Here is a 19702-nt window from a genome sequence, read left to right as displayed (position 1 = left end):
GATGGAAATACATATTTAATTAAAAAAAATTGTACAGTATGTGTGTACATATGTGACATATTGCAGTTAAAAATAGGGAAAAGTCTTAATTTTTACAAAATGTCTTCCATTTTTCTATTTTTTAATTAATTTCCACAAATTGTATCACTCTACTTTTACCACTAAAATAAAGTACAACATGTGCCGAAAAAAAAATTGTCAGAATATGTTTGTAGCACGTGGTGCTTTTCTGTTTTCATTCATAGTTTATACGGCTGCGGAAGTGCTGGCCGTGATTTTCACGCACCCATTGACTTCAATGGGTGCGTGATGCGCGAACAATGCACAAATATCGGACATGTCGTGAGTTTTACGCAGCGGACACACGGACACACGCTACGTGAAAATCACTGACAGTCTGAACGGCCCCATAGAGTAACATAGGTTCGTGCGAGGCACGTGAAAATCACGCGCGTTGCACGGACGTATTACACGTTCGTCTGAATAAGCCCTAACAATAAGGCCCAGTTCACAGAGTTTTTGGGCCTTGATATTGACTCGGACACTGCGTCAGAATCAGCACCAAACAACTTCCAAAACCGCCTCCCATTGATTTAATCTGAAATCAATGGGAGTAAGTCGCGGAAAAAAGAAAAAGCAGCACGTCCTTTCTTGCCGCGGTTCCGCCTCTGACCTCCAATCGAAATCAATGGGAGGCAGAAAATGCATTTTTCCCTGCGTTTTTTGTCTGCTGTCCTCAATCGCCGCGGGCAAAAAACGCGGCAAGATAGTGTGGGCAGGTCAAAATCTGCCTCAAAATTCGGTGCGTGGTTCCAGGCGGTCGCGGGTGCGCATGCACGGGAGTTTGCGGGTGCGCGCGATCGATCGCACGGGCGGCGGTGTTTGACGGCCCCCATGACGACCCAGGGCCGCCATCAGGGGGGGTATTATGGGTACTGATGTGAGAGGCCCGGCCAAACCTAATTGAAAGGGGGGCCCGCAGCTCACGACATTCTTTTGGTGAAAAAAACAAGCCCCATTGCAGGGGCCTGTTTTTTTTCTACCAAAGGCAAGTCGTGGCAGTTGCCGGCCCCCCTTTCAATTAGGTTTGGCCGGGCCTCTCACATCAGTACCCATAATACCCCCCCTTGATGGCGGCCCTGGGTACCATGATATAGTGCTGGATTGAGTACCGTTAACAGGCGGTGCCATGGTAGGGGGGCCCAGAAAATTTAGCTGTAGGGGGCCCTGAAATTCCTGATGGCGGCCCTGGGCACGGTCATTAAGGGGTTAACTCTATCCACATCAGTCCCTCTCTCCTTCGCTCTCCCATGCACTATTCACTTTCCTGAATCACTTTAAACCATTTCATCCCACTGCTCAACACAAAGGTCGCTCTCATAAATCACTGAACCATTTGCAGACTCACTCCAATCTCCAGGGGACATCTCTCCCAACCCTGGTCCTCCCTTTTCTTCTGATAAGCTCAACCCCTTTCCTGCCACACATAGAAACCCTGCAAATCTTCTTCACATTTCTTGTATGTTTTCTCCTGTCTCTTTTAACTGTGTGCTTTGGAATTCTTAGTCCGTGTGCAACAAATTCACCTTTATTCATGACTTAATACTTTCAAACTCTCTCAACCTTCTGGCTCTTACAGAAACATGGCTACAACTGTCTGACACTGCTCTTCCCCTGCTGCTCTATCTTATGGGGTCTCCACTTCTCTCATGCCCCCAGACATGAGAACAGGCAGGGTGGGGCATGAGAGGTCAGTGACACCTTACTATCTCTCATACACATCTAGACAGGCATTCACTTGACCTGGTCTTCCATCTCTGCTCAGATTCTGACTTTAATAACTCTCCTCTCCTACTCTCTGATCATAACCTTCTCTCCTTTACTATCATAAATTCTCTGCCACCTAAGAACATGCCTACTCATCAGACACACAGAAATCGACATGCCATTAACACTCAGCAACTCATAGACAGTCTACAGTCCACATTGTCCCCTATCTCTTCCCTCTCCTGTCCCAATCTGGCTGCCAAACATTCCAATCACTCTCAAAAATGCTTTGGGTGGAGCAGCCCCTGGCACATGCCTCAATCCCGCTTTCTTCAGCAGTGCTCGAGACTTGCCGAATGTCTGTGGAGAAAATCGCATTTGTCAGCAGACTTCCTTTATTACAAACTTAGGGTGGATTTACACGAACGTGCTATACGTCCGTGCAACCCGCGTGGTTTTCACGTGGGTCGCACGGACCTATGCAAGTCTATGGGGCAGTGCAGACTGTCTGTGAGTTTTGCGCAGTGTGAGTCCGCTGTGTAAAGCTCGCGACATGTTCTATATTTCGGCGTTTTTCGCGCATCACGCACCCATTGAAGTCAATGGGTGCGTTAAAATCACGTGCACCACACGGAAGCACTTCCGTGGGACACACGTTATTCGCGCAACAGCAGTAAAAGAATGAATGTAAACAGAAAAGCACCACGTGCTTTTCTGTTTACAAACATCCAAACGGAGTGTCATAATGATGGCAGCCGCGCATCCATATGAACATGACACACGGAGCTGTCACGCACCTGCCACGCGTGCAAAACGCAGCGTTTTTTGCGTGAGGAAAATGCACACGTTCATGTAAATCCGCCCTAATGCTGAGAACTTACAACTCTGCCATTCACCGAGCCAAACAAGTCTATTTCACCTCTCTCATCTCCGTACTATCTAATAATATCTAAAGTGCAGACACCAATCACAGATCTCAATGCTGAAGACCTGGCCACTTTTTTTAAAGGTTAAATTGACAACTTCTCCCAGGCCCCTAGTAACATCTATCCCCTTCCCTCTAGCACTCTTCTTCACTTTCAGCATTTGACCCAATAACAGAAGAAGACTCTAGGCTCCTTTCTTCTTCTTGTTCTTCTACCTGCACTAGTGACCCTATTCCCTCACATCTTGTCCAGTCCCTCTCCCCGACTGTCACTAGTCACCTGACTAAAATATCTTTCTTCTGAAATCCTTGCCTTCTCTTTTAAACATGCCGTTATAAACCCATTACTGAAAAAAAATAACTCTTGACCGATCCAGCGCTGATAACTACCGACCTGTCTCGAGTCTCCCCTTCATCTCCAAACTCCTGGAACGCTTGGTCTACTCTCGCCATATTCGCTATCTCTCTGCTAACTCAATTCTTGATCCCTTACAATCTGGTTTCCGCACTCTACACTCCACAGAAACTGTGCTTACTAAAGTCTCAAACGATTTCTTCGCGGCTAAATATAATGGCAAACACTCTCTACTGATCCTTCTGGATCTCTCAGCTGCCTTTGACACTGTAGAACACAAACTCCTACTTCACGTGCTCCACTCTATTGGCCTTAAAGACACTGCTCTCTCTTGGTTTTCTTCCTATCTCTCTGACTGCTTATTCAGTGTGTCATTTGCTGGTTCTACTTCTTCTCATCTTTCCCTTCTATCGGTGTTCCTCAGGGATCAGTCCTAGGTCTGCTTCTCTTTTCTCTCTGCACAGCCCCTATTGGACAAACCATCGGCAGATTTGGTTTCCAGTACCATCTCTAAACTGATAACACCCAAGTATATGTCTCTTCTCATGACATCACCCGTGCTCTAATACAAAATACCATTGATTGTCTGTCAGCTGTCTCTAACATCATGTACTCTCTCTCTATCTGAAACGGAATCTTTCTAAAGCTGAGCTCTATGTGTTCCCACCATCTACTAACCTACCTAAACCTGATGTCTCCATCTCAGTGTGAGGCAGTACCATAACTCTCAGGCAGCATGCCTGCAGTTTTGGTGTTGTTTTTGACCTGAGATCTTTCCTTTTCATGTGCACGCTCCTGTAAAATTCACCTCTCCATAATCCGCCCTTTTCTTACTGTGTAAACATCCAAAATTCTCATTGTCGCTCTGATTCACTTTCATCTTGACTACTGTAACTCATTACTAATTGGTCTTTTACTCACGAAAATCTGACCTCTTCAATCCATCCTTAATGCAGCAGTCAGACTCATCTTTCTGACCAACGCCAATGCCTCTACCCTGTGCCAGTCACTGCACTGGTTGCCCATACCCTTCACAATTAAATTCAAACATATTGCTCTCACCCACAAAGCTCTCCACAGTGCTGCACCTCCTTACATCTCCTTCCTCATCTCTGTCTACCACCCTACTCGGGCTCTACGTTCTGCCAACGACTTTAAATTAACAGCCACCATAATCGGACCTCCCGCTACAGTCTCCAAGATTTTTCTTGTGCTGCACCAGCGCTCTGGAATGCGCTACCCCAGACAATCAGATTACTTCCCAACATCCACAGTTTTAAACATGCCCTGAAAACACATCTTTTTAGACATTACCTAATCGAACTCCTTTGGGCACATTCAGACGTAGCAGAATTGCTGTTGATTTCCACTGCGGACAGTCCACAGTGGAATTCTGCAGCAGCTGTTTTTTACATTTGTTTCTATACATTTTTAGGAAACTTAGTTCAGACATTGCGGAAAATAACTGTGCGGAATTTAGGCTGCGATGCAGAATTTTCCCTCCACAGCATGCACATTACGTTGCAGAGAAGCAGCAGAATTTCACTGCAGATTTCAGCATTTGCATTGCAAATTCTGAAATCTGCAGCAATTCAGCAGCAAGTCTGCTGTTATATCCACAATGTCTGAATTACCTGTCAAATATGAAAATGTTGCAACGAATCTGCAGCAACATTTTCAGCGGAAAAATTCTGCCACGTCTAAACATGGTCTTTCCCTGGCCCCCCTTTTACATTAATTATGAGAACTTGACCCCTTCATTCAGCAGCAACCCCCACACGCCTTGCACCCTAATGCACTTCATGTCTGTCATACAGAGATACTGGCTGGTGACCGGCTCATGCAGCTTTATGTGTTCTACCCCATATGTATAAAAGATGGCTGGACCATTGTACTTAACAAGCAGCTTTTTACATTATGTGTCTCCATTATTTCCTCATAGAATGTAAGCTCTTGCGAGCAGGGCCCTCACTCCTCTTGTTTGAATTGTAAATTAGTTTTGTCAATATGTATTGTCTGATATTGTCTGTACATGTTCCCTCTTAATTGTAAAGTGCTGTGGAATATGTTGGTGCTATATAAATAAAGACTGTTATTATTATTATTATTATTATTATTATTATTATTATTATTATTATTAGATTGCAGGCGCCTCACAGATTCTGCTGCTTTTTATTTTTTTCTTCTAGCCCCCACCGTTGCGGTGGCATTAATTTTGGTGCCTGATATGCAAATAAGGCCTTTGACTGTCAAGTGGGTGGGTAACACCTGTCACTTGATAAGGGGTAACTGCCCACTTGACAGTCAAAGGCCTCATTTATATATCAGACAGGGGGCTAGAGAAAAAATAAAGCGGCAGAATCTGTGATGCGCCTACAATCTAACTAAGATGTCAACTGCAGTTTTTTGGGCAGGTGACAGGTCCTCTTTAAAACAAACATCTAATGGACAACACTTTCTTTTGTTTGGCCTAAGGAATTTTTTTCTATACTTGTTTTTTAGCCTATCTTTCTGATAGCTTGCAAATACTGTTCTGTTATTTCTACTTCCTCTCCACTTTTTTTAACTATAAGAGCATACTTACCAACATTTTAATACCATTTTAAGCATTATCAATGTTTCCTCTTAGAATGCTGCCAAATGCACAAGAAATACACCATTTGATGCAATTGAGCATAATCCACACTTTTGTGGTCCAGTTCCTAGGGCAGTCCCGGGACTGTTCACATTTTTTTTATAGAGATTTCTAGGGTTCATTGCTGAGACCCCTTCTGATTCCTCTTTACAAAGTCCCATATAAAAATAATATCAATGGATTTGGTTGACATCTCTATGGTCTTCTAATGAAATTTCTCTTCCCATTCTAAGGAATACAAGTAATTTTTTTGTCGGCTGCCTGAACTGTTAAGTCTTTAAACACAGTGGCTCCATCCATCTACCTATTCGTCTATACCTGATGTTTCTGGTGTTTGTATATTCCCTGCTTTTAATGTGCTGTGTAAGGCACAGTATACACCTCATTTTTTAAGGCATGTTGGAGGTATACGCTGGGAGTATTCCCCAACGTATGCCTTTGACATATGCCTCAGACATATGCCACTGCATGGCGTGCATCAGCCATTAACTCCCATTGTTAAAAAACATATACCGCACAGTATATGATTTTTACTGTGCCTCACTGCATAGAGAAGCTTAGTAGTTCACACTATTCTATACAGTGAAAATAGGCATGCTGACACATACTGGCTCAGCGCATGCTAAGAGGATATTCTTTTGGTATACGCTGGGTGCATTGGGGCTATGGGCACATCAAAGTATACGTCAGGGAATACTCCCAGTGTATACCTCGGACGTGCCTTAAAAATGAGATGTGAACTGTGCCTTATATGTTGGGGTTACATAAATGAATATTATTAATAATGTTTGTATGATTTCTTAGTACTTTATAAAACAAATACTCACTGTCCTCTTGAGGTATGAACCAGCAAAGTGATTAATGTAGAGGTGGCCGGACATATGCAGTTCAGAGCAAGCATTGCATATTTAAATTCTTCTTCACATACAACATGATCTGAAAAGTAATACATTGAAACAAATTATTTGTTTATAATTTGTAATCTACTATATTAAAGTCAATGATTTTAGGTTGGAATTATATATGCCTCAAAAATATAGCTGATATTGGTCATAAATGGCTATTGATTTAAAATGTTTGGAAACCAAATAATAATTTATTGTTTGATTGAAATTTTATTGCAGGTTTTTTCAAATAACACAGCATGCTTTAAAATGTGGTCTGATGAGGAAAAAAAAAAAGTTTTTTAATCATTTTTGTTTATTTTAGTCACTTTAGATTTTATTCAACCAGATGATTTTTTTCCTGTGCAGTCTCATGCTCCCATCTTACCATTGCTCCATGTATCTATGATCTCAATATCAAATGTATGTACGTGCGCGAGTGCGTGCGTACGTACGTACAGATGTAGTCGTCTTTAAATTGACTTTTAACACATTAAATACACAGTGGCAAGATCCTCAAGATAAAAATGGCTACATCCGTATGTATGTATGTATGTATGTATGTATGTATGGTAAAATAAACATAAGAAGCAAATAAAGATCCACAGCCCTTGACATATTTTTAAAAAATGTTTAAAATATTCACAAGCTTTAGAATAAAAATCTTCAAACACATATGCACAATTGTAGGAAGGAGTGACAAAGAATAAATGAATAATTAATTTTGCTTCAATTAATGCAAATATACTTGTTTGTAGCTGTATTAATTATTCAGATTGCTGTAGACAATATTACATTATTTTAAGCATATTTGTTGTTAGAATAATATAATAATAAATAATAAAATAATGACCTATCCAAATAATAGGACTATATAATTTTTACTTTTTTGTGATTCACTATTGAAATTAAGGTCTTTTGTTTTTGAAAACCACAGACAAAATAGTACTGGAAGCTTTCAGAAAAAAAAAAAAGGGAGAATAGATTATTAAAATGAGTCATATTAAATAAGAAAGCAGGGAATAAAACAAAATCTCTTACATAGTTACCAACAGAACCTAACCTGATCTCTTAACTTATTATTATTGTTATTTTTATTTGTATTTCAGTTTTATTTTATTTTTTACCAACAGGCACACACTAGTATTTTTCAGCTCATAATTGTCATAGAGAGACAAGCGTGTCGAACATTATAAATTGACTCATTTTGACTTAAAGGGACTTTCTGATGTAAAAAAAAAAGAATTTTTAGTTGCTAAGTGACTCATGAAATCTTCGTCTAGTCTACAATTATCACAGATTCTTTAATTGACCGTATGGAATGTTCTCTTTAATTATGATAATTTCCATAGATTGAATAGTTAGTTGAAATTTGTTGGTTTGAAAAAATGTTTTTGCTAAAAGTTTAATGAATGTTAAGAATATAATTAAGCAAATAATTGAGTGTAGTCTTCTTTCCATATATAGAAATTTATCTCTTGCATTAATTCACATAATTAAGACAGGGATTCGTATTTTTATTAGACCTTGTTTTTTGTACCAGCACATGCAAACTTTGGGGCAAATTTTGCACCAAACATTTCTGGGTGAAAAATTGGATGAGATACATCAAATAATTGTATGGAAATATAAAATTGTTGTCTTTACAATAAAATATATTTGTTGGCCTGCTAAGAAAAAAAAAATCTTACGGTAGAATAAAATTTACCGTTTTACATACCTAAATAATAGGGCCTATTAGAACACAATACTCTCAAATTACATTTGATTATATGGACGTATGGTTTCCAGTGAAAACCATTTAGAAATTCAGTGATATAGAATAAAATTAAACGATCAACTCAGATTTTGACTTTGCCCTTTAATCCTACCATGTACAGTAAATGTATAGAATCTTTTTCTTGCAAGCCCATCTGTTTGTGCTCCAGACCTCTTCTACCATTAGTCTCTGGTCTAAGATTAGTCTCTGGTCCAAAATTAACCATTTTAAATTAGACATTAGATTTTACATTCGCTTAGACTCTGGTCCAAAATTAACCGTTTTACATACCTAAATAATAGTTTGTCTATCAGGACGTAATGAAATGTGAATACAGGGTGGGCCATTTATATGGATACACCTAAATAAAATGGGAATGGTTGGTGATATTAACTTCCTGTTTGTGGCACATTAGTATATGGGAGGGGGGAAACTTTTCAAGCTGGGTGTTGACCATGGCGGCTATTTTGAAGTTGGCCATTTTGTATCCAACTTTAGTTTTTTCAATGGGAAGAGGGTCATGTGACACATCAAACTTATCGAGAATTTCACAAGAAAAACAATGGTGTGCTTGGTTTTAACGTTACTTTATTCTTTCATGAGTTATTTACAAGTTTCTGACCACTTATAAAACGTTACTTTATTCTTTCATGAGTTATTTACAAGTTTCTGACCACTTATAAAATGTGTTCAAAGTGCTGCCCATTGTGTTGGATTGTCAATGCAACCCTCTTCTCCCACTCTTCACACACTGGTAGCAATACCGCAGAAGAAATGCTAGCACAGGCTTCCAGTATTCGTAGTTTCAGTTGCTGCACATCTCGTATCTTCACAGCATAGACAATTGCCTTCAGATGACCCCAAAGATAAAAGTCTAAGGGGGTCAGATCGGGAGGCATTTCTTCTGCGGTGTTGCTATCAGTGTGTGAAGAGTGGGAGAAGAGGGTTGCATTGACAATAACGTTAAAACGTTAAAACCAAGCACCATTGTTTTTCTTGTGAAATTCTCGATAAGTTTGATGTGTCACATGACCCTCTTCCCATTGAAAAAACTAAAGTTGGATACAAAATGGAGGACTTCAAAATGGCCGCCATGGTCAACACCCAGCTTGAAAAGTTTCCCCCCTCCCATATACTAATGTGTCACAAACAGGAAGTTAATATCACCAACCATTCCCATTTTATTTAGGTGTATCCATATAAATGGCCCACCCAGTAGTTTCAATGACTTGATACTAATTGTTTACTCATTTGTGTTTATTTTATAGACCAATAATTTTTAAGATTTTAAAAGCACTTAGAGCTTACAGGTGCATAGTTTTACTTGCTTGCAGTTGTGCAGAACCAAAATAATTTTTCTGCTTTATAGAATGTGGTGTCCCATATTGAATCTTTATTAAATGCCCTTATAACACTGTAATTAGTTTTATATTTTAATAAAAAATTGTACGTTAAATGATCCTTAGGAAATAATAGGCTCATTTGCACATAAATTATGTCTAGCATTTATTAAGACTCTCATTTAATCAGTTTCCCCATACATTAGATTCAGGTCTGCTTTTGGTAATGTCTATTAGTATAAAGTATTTACGGAGAGGTGTCCGGGCCGTAGAAAGCATCCACAAAAAATAGGAAATGTCCTATTTAAATAGGACATGCCCTATATTTTTATTTTACGAACTGTGCTTCTATACTTTATAATGGGAGCACGGCCTGAAAATGTGGGTGACTGTCTCTGGCCATAAGCCTTACTCTCTACCTTCTGAGCTCCTACATTTAGACAACAGCTATTGCGCCGGAAAGTATAACATTATTGTTATTGGAAACAAAGTATTTTTGAAATATAATGTGTACACATGGTACCTATTACTTATCTCCATCAAAAAACGTAACCATTAACCTCTTGGCGCCATCAGACGTATATTTCCAGCACCAAAGCTATATACTTATTGCAAGTTGCCCTAAGGCCAGGTTCAGACGTGGTGGAATTGCTGTTAAATTCCGCTGTGGACAGTCCGCAGTGGAATTCTGCAGCAGTCGTTTTTTACATTTGTTTCTATACATTTTTAGGAAACTTAGTTCAGACGTTGAGGAAATGAACTGTGCGGAAATTAGGCTGTTGTGCAGAATTTTCCCTCCGCAGCATGCTCATTATGTGCGGAGAAGAAGCAGAATTTCACTGCGGATTTCAGCATTTGCAATGCAAAAACTGAAATCTGGGGCAAGTCTGCTGTGATATCTGCAACGTCTGAATTATCTGTCAAATAGGCAAATGTTGGTGCAGATGCGTTGCGTAATTGCCCTGAATCTGCACCAACATTTGCAGCGGAAAAATTCTGCCACTTGTGAACGTGGCTTAAATATACAGCTCAAAATCTGTGCCTGTACCATCAGCAGTGTGTTAGCTGTATATTGCAGCTGACACTTTGCTGCAAAGGACAATACCAGAGAAAACTCTGACCTCAGACATTTAACTACTCAGATGACATGGTCAATAGCTAGATAGTTAGATAGGGGAAGGGGGCCCCCTCTGTCATCCCATTGGTGCCCCCACAGTGCAATCGCAGGGTGTCGATAGGTTTCCAAATCAGCAATCAAAAGATCGCATGATCAAGTCCCCTAGTGGGACTAAAGAAAATGTAAAAACAATGTTAAATAACATGTTAAAACCTTAAAAAAGAAAACAATAAAGAAATAAAAAACACAAAAAAAAATTGTTTACCCCATTATAAAATGCTTTATTTTCAAAAAAACTTTTTGGGTATTACTGCGTCCATAAAAAACTATACGATAAAATAAAAGCATTTTTTTTCCTGCACAGTGAGCGCCCTAAAAAAAAGCAAAAAACAATGCCAGAATTGCTGTTTTGCTCACCTGAAAAAATAAAATTGATAAAAAGTAATCAAAAGTCATATGTTAAAAACGACAACTCACCCTGCAAAACAAACAAGCCCTCACACAGCTCAGGGTCTGGCGACACAAGTATAAAGTAGTAAATCAGAAAAAAACGATATAAATTTGGTATTGCCATAATCGCCCGCTGAATAAAATTTGCATGTCTTTTATACTGCACGGCAAACGCGGTAAACACAAAACCCAAATGATTGTGGCCTTTCAGGTTTTTTTTCAGTATACCCCAAAATGGTGCCATTAAAAAATACATATATACCGATTGTTCTGCGGCAAAAAAAAATGCCTCCTCACTACTAAATTTATTAAGAAATTATTGTTAATTATTACTCTATTAAAGTTTACCAAAACTAAAAAAAAGTCTACACTGCAAAATACAGTGAAGGAAATAAGTATTTGGTCCTTTGCTGATTTTGTAAGTTTGCCCACTGTCAAAGACATGAACAGTCTAGAATTTTTAGGCTAGGTTAATTTTACCAGTGAGAGATAGATTATATAAAAAAAAAAAAGAAAATCACATTGTCAAAATTATATATATTTATTTGCATTGTGCACAGAGAAATAAGTATTTGATCCCTTTGGCAAACAAGACTTAATACTTGGTGGCAAAACCCTTGTTGGCAAGCACAGCAGTCAGACGTTTTTTGTAGTTGATGATGAGGTTTGCACACGTTAGATGGAATTTTGGCCCACTCCACTTTGCAGATCATCTGTAAATCGTTAAGATTTTGAGGCTGTCGCTTGGCAACTCGGATCTTCAGCTCCCTTCATAAGTTTTCGATGGGATTAAGGTCTGGAGACTGGCTAGGCCAGTCCATGACCTTAATGTGCTTCTTTTTGAGCCACTCCTTTGTTGCCTTGGCTGTATGTTTCGGGTCATTGTCGTGCTGGAAGACCCAGCCACGAGCCATTTTTAATGTCCTGGTGGAGGGAAGGAGGTTGTCACTCAGGATTTGACGGTACATGGCTCCATCCATTCTCCCATTGATGCGGTGAAGTAGTCCTGTGCCTTAGCAGAGAAACACCCCCAAAACATAATGTTTCCAACTCCATGCTTGACAGTGGGGACGGTGTTCTTTGGGTCATAGGCAGCATTTCTCTTCCTCCAAACACGGCGAGTTGAGTTAATGCCAAAGAGCTCAATTTTAGTCTCATCTGACCACAGCACCTTCTCCCGATCACTCTCAGAATCATCCAGATGTTCATTTGAAAACTTCAGATGGGCCTGTGCATGTGCCTTCTTGAGCAGGGGGACCTTGCGGGCACTGCAGGATTTTAATCCATTACGGCGTAATGTGTTACCAATGGTTTTCTTGGTGACTGTGGTCCCAGCTGCCTTGAGATCATTAACAAGTTCCCCCCGTGTAGTTTTCGGCTGAGCGCTCACCTTCCTCAGGATCAAGGATACCCCACGAGGTGAGATTTTGCATGGAGCCCCAGATCGATGTCGATTGACAGTCATTTTGTATGTCTTCCATTTTCTTACTATTGCACCAACAGTTGTCTCCTTCTCACCCAGCGTCTTACGTATGGTTTTGTAGCCCATTCCAGCCTTGTGCAGGTCTATGATCTTGTCCCTGACATCCTTAGAAAGCTCTTTGGTCTTGCCCATGTTGTGTGAGGTTAGAGTCAGACTGATTAATTGAGTCTGTGGACAGGAGTCTTTTATACAGGTGACCATTTAAGACAGCTGTCTTTAATGCAGGCACCAAGTTGATTTGGAGCGTGTAACTGGACTGGAGGAGGCTGAACTCTTAATGGTTGGTAGGGGATCAAATACTTATTTCTCTGTGCATAATGCAAATAAATCTATATAATTTTGACAATGTGATTTTCTTTTTTTTTTTTTATATATAATCTATCTCTCACTGGTAAAATTAACCTAGCCTAAAAATTCTAGACTGTTCATGTCTTTGACAGTGGGCAAACTTACAAAATCAGCAAGGGATCAAATACTTATTTTCCTTCACTGTATATATATATATTTATTTTTTTTTAAACGTCCCTTATTGTTCTTTTTCATTTATAAGTGTGCTTCCATGGCATATCATTTAATGAAAATGTATTTGCTGTTAGGATGGTATGTTTGTAGTACACACTGTCACTGATTTCTTGTTATATATAAAATGGGGTCAATAACACTAGTTCTGTTTTTATATCTCACATGATATGAAATTATTGGTGCCATAGGTGTGACAGAATTTGATCTATACTAATATACGTTAACAAATAGATATATTACAATTTTATGATACTATATGGAATACATTTAAAAACTATGAATAATAAAGTACTGGCTATAAATAATAAGTAATTCAAAATTGAAATAAATCATGGTTATATGTCATTCAAATCGATCAGCATTTAATTATCGATCACTTAGAATTCTTCTTTGTTGGTTACTACCAACCAAAAGATCACCGTATGATAAGTAGAGTATTCTTTTTAAAAAAGTTGTAGTTATGTGAGCCCCTATTATTAAAAGTCAAAAGTTGTGTATAAAACATTAGGAAGAAGTCTATGTTCATAATATATGATGTTTTTAATATTATTCTTGCACACACCCTCATTATACTGAAATAATAGTGTAAAAAATTAACATTACCTGCAAATTTGACATGGAATTTATTCTCAGGTTTTAATATTTGAACATACAGGGGGCAATTTGGAGCAAAGTCTTTGACGGCCCAAGCTCTTAATATTGTTTGATGGTCCTAAATAAATTTAAAAAACAAACATATTAGTCCACAGCATTAATTGTCTCTGCCTTATGATGAAAAGTCTGCTGGAAGGGTTTCTGTTAAAAAAAAAAAAACAATTGCTAAGGATGATACCATCATGGATAAAAATAGGCTGTACATTCAATAATGGGACAGGTAAATAAAATGGAACTAAAAAAATAAACTTCATTAAAAACACATGATGGACATACTGTTAATACCTCCTGTACAGTATATGGTTAAAACATTATCCTTATACAATTGGAATTATGTCAACCTATAAAATATAACTTAAGTCTAACAAGTTTGAAGTGGTAACTATTGTAATATCACATCCCTCAGTCACAATATCCAATTGTTTTAGAGGATTTGCGTAACTAGCGACCGGACTGAGGGATATAATGTATTTCCCTGCCTCCGTCCGTCTCTCTGCTCTAGGCAGTAGCTAATAATGTGATATATGTTGTGAAGAGTAAATGTAGTGTGAAATAAGCAATATTACTCACAGCTGCTGTCCTATCTACTTCACATCTGCTGCTTAGTATAAAGCAAGCCTCTGCGTCATCCATTCTGGGGGAAAAAAAATAAAAATTAAGTTTAAAATATGACACCACTGCTCAGAAGATATAGAGTTCTCTTACCAATATGTAATACAACTTACTCTAAGGCTTAGTTCACATCTAGTTTTCAGGCACGTCGGAGGTATATGCCAGGAGTATTCCTTGACATGCCCATAGCCCCCTAGGCACCCAGCAATAACATGTATTACGCAGGGCGTGTATTACGCAGGGCTGTATACCTCTTTTATAGCTGTATAGAAAAGCGTGGTCTACCACATTTTTCTATTTAGTTGGACACAATAAAAACACTTATGCCACGCGGTATACATTTTTTTTTTTACAATTGGAGTCAATGGCCGACCTATGCCGCTGTATACGTACGTCGCATACGTATACCGTGGCATAAGTCAGAGGCATAAGTCACAGGCATACATCAGGGAATACTTCAGATGTATAGCTCCGATGTGCTTGGAAAACAAGATGTGAACTGAGCTAATACCTAAAACTTTTTAAAAATAATCCTATATAATATTGATGATAATTATAATAATATTAAAACAGCGCCAAATTATTCAACAGCGCTTTACAAATAGGGAAGTACAGATGTAGTCAGATGTAGTCATCTTTATCTTGAGTTTTGATGCATTAAATACACAGTGGAAAGCAACTTTAACTTGATTTTTTCCAAAGGCTTTTCAATGGCCTTTGTTGTGTAATATCAGGCTGCAGCAAGATAGAACAGGCAAGATAAACTTGGCTACATCTGTAACTCACAAGTAAAATGACAAATTATCAAAACAAATGACACCAACATATTAGTACTTTGAAATCTCACCAGAAAATAATGATCTTAGTAATGACTTTATAACAAGCTATCATTAAGTTCAGCGTCTCATTTTCCGGTAAAATATAATCTAGTCGGTATACACATTGGACCATTATTTTCCGTGACCACTTATTTCTTTCTTTATTTCCCTTTCTGCTCACAGTGGGACTTACAATCTAATTTTTATCATTATAACCAACTACATTCTCCACCGTCACTTTTTTCTATTCATAAAATAGATTGATATCGACATGTCAGAATGTGTTTGTTGACCTCGGATGGGGTAAAAAAAATAATCATATCTATTTCTCAAAGTAAACATCACTAGTCCTGCCTGGATATTATAATATTTTTAGACAGAACGAAAACATACATAACTAGACACAAAAAACTAAGATATATATATATTCACAGTTCATTTGTAACTTTAAAACCACTGATAGGTGAAGTGAATAACACTGATTATCTCATTACAATGTCACCTGTCGAGGGATGGGATATATTTGGCAACAAGTGAACTGTCAGATCTTGAAGTTGATGTGTTGGATGCCGGAAAAGGATCTGAACAATTTGTAATGGCTGTGGTGTTTCTGGTATGCAGTGGTTAGTACCTACCAAAAGTGGTCCAAGGAACTACAACTGGTTAACCGGCGATAGAGTCAGGGGCACCCAAGTTTCATTAAAAGCGAAGGCTTGCCTGTCTGGTGCGATCCCACAAAGGAGCTACACTAGAAAGAGTTAATGCTGGCTATAATAGAAAGGTGCCAGAACGGACAGTGTATTGCAGCTTTCTGCTTTTGGGGCTGTGTAGCTGCAGATCGGTCAGAGTGCCCATGCTGACTCCTATTCACTGACAAAAAGCACCTACAATGGGCACGTGCGCTTCAGTTCCCGGACCATTGAGCAATGAAAAAAGGCCGCCTGGTCTGATAAATCACATTTTCTTTTACACCAACCATAAAATAACAGGCTCTCTAGGCAGCCTCTCAATATGTTGGACCTACAATGAACAATATTTAGTATCGCAAATTGTAAAGTATTCAATATTTTGTACTTTTACTAATAGTTGATATCAAATTGCCTTGCAATTGTATCATATTAAATTACATGGAATTCATCAAAATATCTATGTCTTTAATTGAAAATAAAAACAATATTAGCCAATGATGCAATCTAAAAACACAAACTACTAAATGTGTAATTCCTACAATTGAATCCACATCCAGGAGTATAAATTACAGGCAACCTCGGAGTACTTGCGGTGTCATACAAATCTCATAAAGTAGTGCTAACCTAGTCATACTATAAATATAAGTGACTAGCAGAATATGACAATGTATTTTAGTAGTTTCATAGTTAGTATGGTTGATAAAAGACATATGTCCTTCCAGTTCAACCAAACGATAGGGGAGAGGGAAGGGGTATGCGGAAACTTTAGAACTTTACCCCATTGATCCAGAGGAAGGTATAAAAAAAAAAAACATAAGGTACTGTATGAACCAATCTTCCCTAAAAAGAAAAAATATCCACCTGATCCCAAGTGACGATCAGACTGGATCAACATTCAAAACAATAATTCTATACATTGACATAGGCGGTGATATTATTTTGTTCTAGGAAATGATCTAATCCTGTTTTAAAACCATCTACTGTTGCTGCTGTAACCAGCTCCTGCGGTCGGCTATTTCACAGATTCACAGTTCGGCCGGATTCACACAAGCGTGTTCGGCCCGTGATATATGGACCGTATGTCGGCAGTATTTCCCGGACCGAACACACTTCAGGGAACCGGGCTTCTAACGCCATGTCCCGTAGTGAAAACTGTCCCATAGTGAAAACATGATTACAGTACGGGACAGTTTTCCCGCAGTGAGGCAAGTCAAGTAGCACACTAGGGCCACGTATGGGATATTTTTGAAAACTGTAGAATCTGGCAATAAAGTTTAGTTGTGTTTCCCTATGAACGCTTGCAGTGTTGCAAAAATAAATAAATTAATATTGAATATTTAAAAAAAACATTTTTTACATTTTGCTTCCACTTTTCTTTAATGCATGTCAAAAAAAGGTAAAGAGTAAACATACGTTCTAATTTAAATGCTGTTTTGAATACGTTGAGGGGTGCAGATTTTAAAATGAGGTGATTTATAGGGATTTCTAATACAGGGTGATTCAAAAACGATGCTGCAAAAGTAAAGGCCTATAGTTAAAGTGACATCAGTGGTTAATGGCCAGTGACTGAAAATCAAAGCAAAACTGGCTTAGTGCCCATAGCAACCAATCACAGCACAGCTTTCATTTTCAAGAGCCAAATTTGAAATGTGCTCACGTAGTGTGACATAAGATGGCGGCATGGAAGCCAGAAAAAGATTTTTGCATGTTGGAATTTGCAAGAACAAGGTCTTGCAAATTGTAGTTACGGAAACAGAATAGCTCTCATGCTACGCTGCTTCCGTTACTGCCATTCACTACTATGGGATTTACAGAAACAGCGCAGCTCAGCGAGCTATACTGTTTTCTTCTTGATGGTAGGGAATCACACACTTCAGCCACAACACAGAGAGGTAGAACGGGGTTTAGGGGGCCCCGTTCTAGAGATAGGTGCGTGACTCGATGGTGGGACCCACATCTATCTGACATTTTTTGACATATCCGGTGGATATGTCATACATGTCCCTAATCGGAAAACTCCTTTAACTCCCTGAGCTCCCGCTATCTTTCCTGTGTTGCGCTTGGCACGGGCAGTATTCCAGAGAATACAACCTTTGAGGGCCTTCCTTTAAACTTGGAGCCTAGTTCTTTACAATTATTCTCTATCTACCATGTATTCTGTCGTTAGTTCTCACATGAACCACGACAGCTGCATCAAAGTTATTGTTTGTGAATACTACCAAATTCAAACATTTTGTGCTATTTATTAATCGGTGTATAATTTTCTATCCCTCTATAGTCGTCCTGAATAATTAACCAAGTCTTTGAGGAAGCATCACAAGAGTTTTCTCGAAAACCTTTCTATCTATATTTTTTTCATTGAATACTTTGAAATGAAATAACAATAGCATCCTATGGCATATAGAAGAAAATTATACGGTACATTCTAGAAGAAATTATCAATTCTTTTGAACTAGCTAATTTTATGCATAACAATTCAAAAGATAAAATTAACAGTTTTCAAACTGTTCTGCTGCGAAAATGTGTAATAATGTGGAATTCTAAGTTCTCAGTTCTTGTGACATGTTAAAATAGCTCAGAAACTTTACCCAGACTGAGGGTAAATGGTTCTTTAACGCAAAATAACAAGGAGAGAAATGTATAATTTTTTTCCCAAAATAATCACTGGTGATATGTCAATTCCATAGGACTGGTCAATGACTGATAAGTAAGTGTCCACCACTGGGACCATCATCAAAGCCTAGAAATCAGATCCCAATCAGACATTGATGGTTTATCTAATCTATATACTCATCAATGCATATTGTGGGAAAGTCTATTCAGTAAAATCAAAGTCATAGCTTCTACATATTGCTTAAAGAGGCTCTGTCACCACATTATAAGTGCCCTATCTTGTACATGATGTGATCGGCGCTGTAATGTAGATCACAGCAGTGTTTTTTATTTAGAAAAACAATCATTTTTGACGGAGTTATGAACTATTTTAGCTTTATGCTAATGAGTTTCTTAATGGACAACTGGGCGTGTTTTCCTTTTTGACCAAGTGGGCGTTGTGGAGAGAAGCGTAATCTCGTTTGAAATGACAGTTTACAGCATAATCTCACGAGATTACGCTTGCTGTGCTGTAGTGTCGGGATTGTGTTAGCGAAGTGTCAGGATTCTGAATAAACATCACGTGCTGGCTGGAGGTAATGTATATTCATTGTCAGGACACTGCAGTAACGTTATAGTGTGTTTATGTGGCTGCACATTGCGATATAGCTATATTGCTATGTGCTGTGTAAATGAATGGAGAGAAGTGTATGTCGCTGATTGGTCACTGATTGGTCAGCGTCATACACTCCTCTGTACAACGCCCACCTGGCCAAAAAGTAAAACACGCTCAGTTGTTCATTAAGAAACTCATTAGCATAAAGTTAATATAGGTCATAACTGTCAAAAATGATCGTTTTTCGAAATAAAAAACACTGCTGTAATCTAAATTACAGTGCCGGTCACATCATGTACAATATAGGCCACTTATAATGTGGTGACAGAGCCTCTTTAATATTGCAGATGCATTTATTATTATTTTAATTAGTCATATCTTTCAACTTGGAAAAAACTTTTTTTTTTAGAACTACTGTACCTGGTTTAACAAGGTGTGTTTTTAGAAGAATTTATTTGGCTTGTCATGTAGTACAGATATGTCA

General features: G+C 38.5%; 1 protein-coding gene across 6 annotated transcripts in view; it reads right to left on the bottom strand.

The window, feature by feature from the left end:
• KCNT2 (potassium sodium-activated channel subfamily T member 2) overlaps positions 1–19702 on the bottom strand; it is a 675220-nt gene that overhangs the window by 260382 nt on the left and 395136 nt on the right. For all 6 annotated transcript variants that reach the window (XM_075833425.1, XM_075833427.1, XM_075833430.1 and 3 more), the window contains exons 12-14: positions 14462–14525; positions 13841–13949; positions 6510–6618 (exon numbers count right to left, since the gene is read on the bottom strand). In XM_075833425.1, the coding sequence (XP_075689540.1) occupies positions 6510–6618; positions 13841–13949; positions 14462–14525 (282 nt within the window). The remainder of the gene's footprint in view (positions 1–6509; positions 6619–13840; positions 13950–14461; positions 14526–19702) is intronic.

Source organism: Rhinoderma darwinii, chromosome 7, assembly GCF_050947455.1.
Source record: "Rhinoderma darwinii isolate aRhiDar2 chromosome 7, aRhiDar2.hap1, whole genome shotgun sequence".
NCBI classification, from domain to species: Eukaryota; Metazoa; Chordata; class Amphibia; order Anura; family Rhinodermatidae; genus Rhinoderma; species Rhinoderma darwinii.
The sequence above is the reverse complement of the archived record's forward strand: the minus strand, read 5'-3'. Positions and strand labels throughout refer to the sequence as shown.